This window comes from Petaurus breviceps, unplaced genomic scaffold (assembly GCF_028583685.1).
Source record: "Petaurus breviceps papuanus isolate PSGF00001 unplaced genomic scaffold, PetGlider_PUasm1.0 76, whole genome shotgun sequence".
In the NCBI taxonomy this organism is placed as follows: Eukaryota; Metazoa; Chordata; class Mammalia; order Diprotodontia; family Petauridae; genus Petaurus; species Petaurus breviceps.
In genome coordinates this window covers 22774257-22783635 of record NW_027186473.1, presented here as the reverse complement: position 1 = coordinate 22783635, position 9379 = coordinate 22774257, and the positions used below count along the sequence as shown (strand labels likewise).

The 9379-nt window shown below is 33.1% G+C and overlaps 1 protein-coding gene across 8 annotated transcripts in view; it reads left to right on the top strand.

Moving 5' to 3' along the window:
* The first annotated feature begins 1455 nt into the window (after window positions 1-1455).
* TECRL (trans-2,3-enoyl-CoA reductase like) overlaps window positions 1456-9379 on the top strand; it is a 161260-nt gene continuing 153336 nt past the window's right edge. For all 8 annotated transcript variants that reach the window (XM_069105313.1, XM_069105309.1, XM_069105308.1 and 5 more), the window contains exon 1: window positions 1456-1754. In XM_069105313.1, coding sequence (XP_068961414.1) covers window positions 1521-1754 — 234 coding nt within the window. In that variant the 5' untranslated portion in view covers window positions 1456-1520. The remainder of the gene's footprint in view (window positions 1755-9379) is intronic.

Sequence of the window (9379 nt, the reverse complement as noted above, 5' to 3'; positions counted from 1 at the left end):
ATTATACTTTCTACCTTGTTCTCTGAATCTGTCATGTAATCATAAGGGGGGAGGGCAGTGTGCCCCCCCAAATTAGTTTAATTTGATTGTCTATATAATCCAACTTAATTGGAAGTCTATCAACTTTTGGTCCAGTTCAATTACGACAACAAATTCTCAAGTCCTATTCTCTACCCTAAATATATCTGTAGCTATTGGAAAACAAAATAACTCATACCTCAACAAAAGAGAGTATAGACCCTTTTTAAATAATTACAAATGCTACGATATTTTCTTTGGCTAAGATTCTTCTAGAATCCTCTTATTCTGTTACTGATATTATATGCTTTGAATTTTGCTAAATGCTTAGTATACACTATCACATTCAATAATTATAACAACCTTGATAGCTACTCTGTACTTATCTATATAATACTTACCTATCTGTACTATCTATACTTAGATAACTGAAAAGGTACCCTTTTTTCCTGACTTTCCCTATACAATTTTAACTCTTTCTATACAACACAATCTTCAGCACTGTGACTTTAAATATAAGATATTTCCTACAAAAAAGTAGTTGCAGGCGCTTTTCTTTCTTAGCCACATGTAATTTATTCCCTTTAAAAATTTTTTTAAAAAGCACATTCTTTCTTCTGGACCCTATGAAATGTCACTTCCTTTCATCTAAGATTCAGATCCTCTGATCCCAAAACATTTTCTTAAAGCTCTTTCCTCTGCTCCATAACATCTTATTACTAAAATGCATGATGGTTGCACATTTAAAGAAGCAAATCTAAGAACAAAAAAATGAAAATCTTTACTGGGAAAAACAAATATCGGAGAAGAAGAGAATGATGATGAAGGAAGAATTATAAAAATATTTTATATCTGTGTTTCTTTGACAAAAAAAGAACAATGTGGCTAAATAATCATAAAGGGTACCATAGGAGATCTTCAGGAAAGAAATGAGTTCAGGTTCTGCCTTGCACACACTGGCCACATAACCACAGGATAGACAATTTACATCTCAGTGTACTTAGACAATTATCTAAGCCCCTACACACTTCCCACAGGTTTTTGTTTTGTTTACTAGTAGATAAAATTTTGATACTAGAAATTCCCCACATGATTAAATCATTAAGATTTCATACTGGCAATCTCATGCACACGTGTGCAATAACCATTTAAGCCCCCCAAATCATAAATGGCATGCATTCGCTGTTTCTAATTCTGTTCTTGCCCCAGAATTTCAGTAACTATCTGTCAAATTAACACACTAAGATAAAAGTTCAAAGCAAGAAATGTTGTTTCAAATTCTGGTAAAGAAATTTGTGCAACATTGCAGCAATTCATAACAGTATGTTATATATAGAAATAGATCAGTCTTTGTTTTCAGGTCTGCTAAATAAAACTGGACTCTTGAAATGGCATGTCACTTGACCTTTCAGGGTTTCATCAGCTGTATTTAACTGATGCAAAGGGAACACATTTGGAAGTGTCCTGTGTTGACAGGACAGAGTCTCCTGCTAGTTTTCACAATGTCCAAAAAGAGCAAGCCCTCTGCTACAGATAGAAAGAGGGAATTATTTACCCAAGGAGCTACACTGCCCATACTGAAGAATGAGATGAGGAATTTTCATTCTTTTTCACAACTTGTACTATCTGCTGGTGGACTAAAACCAACTCCACTAGTCAAACATTCAAAATCTACTCACTTTGAAATAGAAATCCTTGATGCTCAAACCAGAAAGCAAATATGCATTGTGGACAAGGTGAGTTTTATTTTGGTTTTTAATTGCCCTTACTTATCTCATTGGGTCTTCTTGATTCTTAAGTTAAAGGAGTACCTTGCTTCACAAAAAAAAAGTCTGACATTCTCTTTATTTTTCCATAACTGGAACTAACATTTTATTATTTATAAAGAAAACAGTAGGGATTCATCATTTAAAGCAGATTTATTTTTAAATATTGTCAAATATTTAGATCCTGATTTATGTTATTTACTTTATATATTTGATCATTAGCCACAGATAAAATTTATGACATTATTTTAATCTCCAAACCTTCCTGTACCTCAAGGTACATTTTAAATTTCATACACACACACACGCATATATAATGAAAAACCACTGAATACTTCAATGTTCCTCCCTACATTTTATTAGTATTTGTAGCTTACAGTGATACCTTGTCATTGAAGCAATTGAGTCACAAGGAGATTTGGATTTTATCACTAAAACTTGATATAATGCATGTTTTTGCTTTTTTTTTTTGAGAAGGGTGGTAAGTAGAGATGAATTATGGTTGGTTAAGAATAATTACTGCCATTCACTATTGCAACAAACATATTTGTTTCAAAGCTACAAAGTCAAAAGTCATGGTGAGGGCTGTGATGAGTACAATACTGGGCATTTCTAAATGTTTTAATGTACTCAGATTAAAAATGCTTTATTAGATTAACATGCATCTTCATATGAACTTTTAAAATGAATATATTTGCATGCCACAAAAGCTACTCACTTCCAGATAGTGCAGATTGAGAAATACATACATGTATACAAACATACATAATACAATGCCATATTTTCATAAATATGACAAATACACACAAGACTAATGCGGGAATTTATTTTACCTATATTCATAATGGGTTTTGCTTTTGTTGCTTCCTCAGGGGGTAAGAGTGAGAAAGTTCAGAGACGAAAATAAAATTGAATTTTAAAAATGTAAGCATATGATTGAAAAAAAGTAATTCAGAATATTCCTTCACCCACCAATAGTTGACGACACATGATGATCATTTCTGATGACATTCCTTCAATAATTGAGAAATATGGATTCAGATAGCTATAAAGAAGGGGGTGTGGATGCATCTAATTCAAAATCCTGTCTACAGACTTATAATTTTTTAAATTTAATATCCCTTATTAGTTTCCATATTGTTGCAATGTTACAAGTTTCCAAAGAGAGAAGGACACAATTCTAATAGAATAATATTTCTTATTACCACATATGCTAGTTTAAAGTCATAAAAACATTTCAAACATTCTCAGTTTCTTTTAAAATAAGGTTAAAAAGTGGGAGGTATTTGAGATAATACCTGAGAGATTTCAAGCCTGAATTTTTGAGGAAAAATTAAAATTGCATCTTTAAACTACTTTAGACACAGATATAAAGAACAAGTTTTCTTCTTTAAAAGCAAATTACCTTCATGACTCTATCCAGTGATATTCAGTCAAGCTTAGATTTCTGTCTAAGACATTGCTGTTAGTAAATGAAGATGAAATATTATTTGCACTAGAAACTTAACTTTTGTATTTTTGTGATGTTATTTACACCTATTTTAGCCTAGCATTAATACAGACCTTTGAATACTTGTGTAGATCATGAGATGAAAGTTAAACCAATGTATAATCAGTGAGTGGGAAGAAAAATTAGCGTATGCAAAAATATATTTTTGTGAAATGACCTTTGTCATACTTCGCAAACCTTTCCAAACTAAATGATGAATAGCATCGCATGTGACCAATAGTTTTGAAGTAGATAGAGAAATTCAGACAATCAGACTGGGGTTTCATTGAACATTTTCCTTTTTCCAGTTTTTCAGAACAATGCTTTAAGATATAAAGTTCTTGGTGTTTCAGTATTCTCTTTTATACATTTACTTGTTTTTTTTATGGAAAAAAGTTATTTCTAAGTGATTTTCTAACACCTGAAAGAATGGAGAAAATTCAAAATTGTTTTAATTTCCCACCTTCCTAATGTGGGGCCTAAAATAATAATAGTACTTATAATAGATCAATTGTAAATGGTGTTTTACAGTTGATATGTGTGTGTGTGTGTTTTACTTTTTGGAAGGGGGAAGATAGGGCAGTTGGGGTTAATTAATTTGCCCAAGTTCACATGGCTAGCTTTTTTGTGTGTGTTAAGTGTCTGAGGACAGATCTGAACTCAGGTCCTCCTGACTCCAGGACTGGTGCTCTATTCACTGCACCACCTAGCCACCCTAGGTGATATATTTTTTTTTCTCCAAAAACCCCTGTGAAATAGGTAGTAAAAGGAAAGGAAATAGAGGCAAAAAGTTGAAGTGACTGGCAGTTAGCAAGTAATAAAGGGGAGGTGGGGAGAGACAGATACCAATATTTTATGATTTGCAATCTAGTATTCTTTCTATTATACCACGTTCCTCAAGCTCAGAGATACAGTAACATCTTTCTTATCGACTGAAATTTCTACCTTTCAACTCTAACCAACTTTTTGGTTAGAACAATGAAACTAATGTATGAAATTATATTACTGTATATATATATATATATATATATATATGTGTGTGTGTGTGTGTGTGTATCTATGTATATGTATGTGTGTGTGCTAAGCAGTGTGTATTATTCTAGGAATGGATGTTAGTGTTATTGAAGAGTTAAGTGAAAGGAAATACAGGCACAAAAGTTGAAGTGACTGGTAGCTAGCAAGTAAAAAAGGGGAGGTGGGGAGAGATAGAAAGTTTATTGCTTCCAAGTCCCTTCCTTGCTTTTTCCAATAGGTCAAACTGTTTCTACTTAGTTTTTCAGAGAGCCATTTTATAATTTGAGAACTCAACCATTTAGGACTCACCTTTCTGAGGCTTAATTACTTATTGCTATTAGTTAGGAAAAGCTTAGGGAGAGTTTTAAGACAAGCTTGGCCTTGGAGAACGAATAGGCTTTTTGTTGGTAGGAAGGCATTCACAAGTAGAGGAAACAACATCAAAGTCATCAAAGTGAAAATATTCAGGATAAACTCAAAGGACTATGAGGCCAACCTCTGAAATAGAAGAGCATATTGGGAAGACAGGTTAAACATAGTAATATCAGAAGGGTGGGGCAGGATTTAGGGGTGTGTGAGAAGTTTTGGACAAATGGATTGTTTTTATGATCAACAATTCCATAGAGAAACATTGTATGTTCTTGATCAAGAGAAGTTCAGCAAGGTGAAGCTAGTGTATGTGTATCTTTAGGGAAACATTGTAGGTTCAACAAGAGAAGAGTAGAATTAAATTATTATTTCATTATATTTAATCTGTTTAACACTACTTTGTCAGTGGAATCAAGAATAGATTAGATACAGAATAAAGTATGTACGTGTATGTTGACAGATCAATAGATGGACAGACATACCAAAATATAGACATCTATGTAGATTTGATTGGGCAATTTTTAAAAGATGTCCAGCTATATGAGCAAACTGCATAGAAATTGCAGCTAATACATGACAAAGTTTTGAGAAATGGACCAAGTTTGTGTTTAGAAGTCCTTTTCACATTTTATTACGTTAATGATAATAGCTCCTTTTCCCCTCTGAGGCAAACAATTCTTTTGAACTCTCCTTCCCATACCAAATCAAAACCCTAACATTAGGTTGACAGATATGAAAAACAGTTTACAGTAACAGTATAATATAGTATATTGTTATATGTAATTATCTATCCCTGTATATGTGTGTTCCAAAGTTTATCTCTAAAAATTGAGCATATCTATGTATGCATATATATATACATATATGTGTATCTATCTAATCTCTCTTACCTGCGTGTATACATATAGAAATATGTGTGTATATGTACGTATGCATGTATATTTGTGTATGTTTGTGCATGTGTGTGTGTGTGTGTGTCTGTATTTTATCTCTGGCTTTGTTCTCACTGGTGTCTATACTGACTTTTTTTTAGTACACATCCAAATTATTTTACAACATAGAATAATTCGTGTTCCAACAATAACAGATTAATAGTCCTATCTTCTCATAGCATAGCTTTTGCAATATTTTTCCATTTTTATCTTTGTCAGTCTGATAGGTGTAACATGAAGCCTCATGGTTGTTTTAATTTGCATTTCCTTGTTGTTAGTGAAATGAACCATCCCTTCCTTCTTCTATTGAAAACTGCCAATTCATGTTGAAATATAACTTCTACAATTACTAATCTTACTCAGAATAAATGGAGTCTAATCTGGGTCAAAGTGTTAAGTGAATGGATGGTACTGATACAATTTTTAGCATTTGTCAGCTGGGATGGGAAGAATTTGTGGGTATGGAATCATACCAGTGTTTCCATATCTAAATCACACTAGTTAGGTCATTGTCAATTTTGACTACCCAGTGAGTCTAGCACTAAAAAGATAGAACATAAATATCTCTAGCAACAGGTTTTGCCAGTGCACCATCTGGTGGCTACAACAAATATACAGTATAAAATCCAAAGAAACTCATATATTAGTTATTGGCAGAGTAGATTATACAAAATAGTAACTGAGACATTCTAAGAAGGCATTTTAAATAGCTCTGTAAAATGTACTTGGTAGTCTTTTTCTTCCATGTTATTTTAACTTTGGTAGCTTACACTCAAAGAAATTATATTTTAAACAATCAGGGAAATAATGATATCATGAATTTGTGTATACAATAAAAACCACAAATGAATTATATTAATTGAAAAAAAATCTTTAGTCACTAAATAAGTTGTTTTATATCACTGAGTCAAAAGTTGGTTCCCAAAATGCATTTTAAAACTGTCAACCAAATATTTAGCTAATGTGAAAAAACACTCTGAGTTGAATTTCATAGATATAAATTTGTACCTTAAAATATCCTCTAAGAACAAAACAATATATTTCCTTTTCTTATATTCAGATAATGGGAAAACTAAAATTTCCAACAATCCTGTAAAGTTGTATCTGATTTAAGAAATACACTCAATAATTGCTCATATGGTACTTTCAAGTTAATAAATTATTTTCCTTACAATATCTGTGGAATTCAGTGTAAACATTTTTATCTGTATATTGAAGATTAAAAAAAAAAACTTAGCTTAAGGCTTTAAGGTCAAATGAATGATCTGGGGATTAAAACCAAGTTATCTGACTTCAAGTCCTTTTTCTCTTCAGTGGTTAGCACAGTGCCTACCACACACAATGTGCTTAATAAAACATTTATTGACTGATTGCCTTCCTATAATGTCTACTTACCTTTACTTTATGATTACTTCTTTGTAATTCAAGAATTAGACAATTGAAAACTGCCTTTATGATCCTCATTACATACTTCTACTACATATAATTTACTTTAACAAAAAAAGCTTGTTAAGAATCCCAGTTTAAAATGAACTTCATAAACACGAATTCCTCAATATGATATTGAAATTAGATATCATTTAAAATATTACATCCTTATATTTCAGAGATAAAGCATAAATATAAAATAATACAAAAATAAAATGGGTTTGCATGATATAAAATATATATCCAGAAAACAAGAAAACCAACATGATGATAAATATGTATACATACATAAATGTATACAACACACAAATGCTATATACGTATACACACAAACATATGCACACATATATACACACAAATGTTAATTAAACACTAAATTATTCTTGCTTGCAGAGACAAAATGAGAAAAAAATAATAATCTTTAAATTGATTATGTTTGGATTTGGTATGTGATCAGAGTCACAGCTAAATAAGAATGAATACTCATCCCACTCTATATGCTTAAATTCTTCTCACTCCCAACCACTATCTTAGACCTAACATAGGTGTAGCAGGCTTGGCTTGAAGGGGATAGTGAGGTAGAGTCTCCCTATACACATTCTACCTACAGATAATTAAGACTGAGAACTCAATATTAAATTTTCACTAATAGGGATGGCAGGCAGGTCTTAGGAATTATTACTTCCATTTCTTCATTTCATTTGTAATGATCTCTAAATAATTTCTACATTTCTGATAGAAAGAAGTTATAAATATACTAAAATAACATGAAATATTAAAATTGGGGGATGAGTATGTGCTTTAAATATCTTTTTATTGTATACTTTAACACATTAATAGATTTATTAAAGTAGGAATTCCTTCCTTTAGTATAGAATTTATTTATCCCTTTTCTGTTCCGTATAATTTTTTGCCCATGTTACTCAAAAATCCTTTGATCTAAATATTTGACTGAAATCTCCAACTAGGTCATTATATATTTCATAGTTAACAGTATGACACTCTTTTTTCCATTGTATTATTTTAATGGATTTCGTTCATATCTTTAGTTTTTACATCACTTCTTTCCCCCCTATATTCTTCCCTCTACTCTCTTCCAGTGAACCACAATTTGTAACAAAGAATTTCTTAAAAGAGAAAGAAGGGTGAGAGGGAATTAAACAAAATCAATCAACACCTAGAAAAACCCCAACCTTGTGTCTTGCTTCACCTTCATTTGAACCTACTTTTGTGAAAAAGTAGCAGATGTCTCTTCATACCTTTCTTCATATGTTATTTCTACCATTTTGTTCTTGACCTTTCCATTTAACGCATTTTAATGTAATGCCAAGGAAAGACAACTTCCCAAGGTTCAAAATACCAGCATAGGTGCTCTCCATTTTACTCAGTGACAAACCAAGAACAGAGAAGATCAAAACATGACATCATTCAAAATACAGCATTTACTAAATGTGATTAAATAATCTCCCAGTGCTACCCCACCCCAGGACCTTCCAATCATTCAATCAATTACAAAGTCCCTGGTCTAAATACTACTCCACCCCTAGGCTGTACCTTCATTTAGTCAACCACAAAGCCCCTCTTCTCAAATGGAGATTAGTTTCCAAACATAAGTAAAGTACCTTCATTTGTTCAATCACAGAGCACAGAAAGGTCAAAAGTTCCCCACCCCTGGATCACAATTGAATCTACCCCAGAGTTACATCAAGTTTAAACACAGCACTTAATACCCAAATGGAGGTCTTTTCTTCATCTTGACAAGAGGCAAGTTCTCAGCAATCTTAGTTCCTGGGGAGACAAGGCTTAGCAAGGCCACAAGATACATTGCCAGTCCCTTCATTAATTCATCCTCTGTCTGTAGAACAGTCCTAGAACCCCTGAAAACATTAGCAAAACCCTCTCCCAGGATTTCTGTAAACATACAACAAGAAAATCCTTCTTCAGGGCTTCTGAACCAACAGAAAGGTTCCCAGACCCCTGCAACAACAGCACTGTCCTTCACCAGTGGACAGTATTCACTCTCTGTCTGCAGGACAGTCTCAGGGCTTCTTAACCAAAAGCCAGGTTCCAGGACTTCTTCAACAGGACAGTCTTTCACCAGTGGACAAATCTGGCAAAACAACATCAAAACAGACAGACAAAGTACCAGCAAAACAGCCATGTCTCCTCAGTCCTTCGCAGCTCCAGGGGCAGGTCTCAAAAGTTCAGGGCGATTCAAAGTGGCACTCAACAATCCTGTCTCTCTGTCTCTCTGTCTCTCTGTCTCTCTCTGTCTCTCTCTGTCTCTGTCTCTGTCTCTCTCTCTGTCTCTCTCTGTCTCTCTCTGTCTCTGTCTCTCTGTCTCTCTGTCTCTCTGTCTCTCT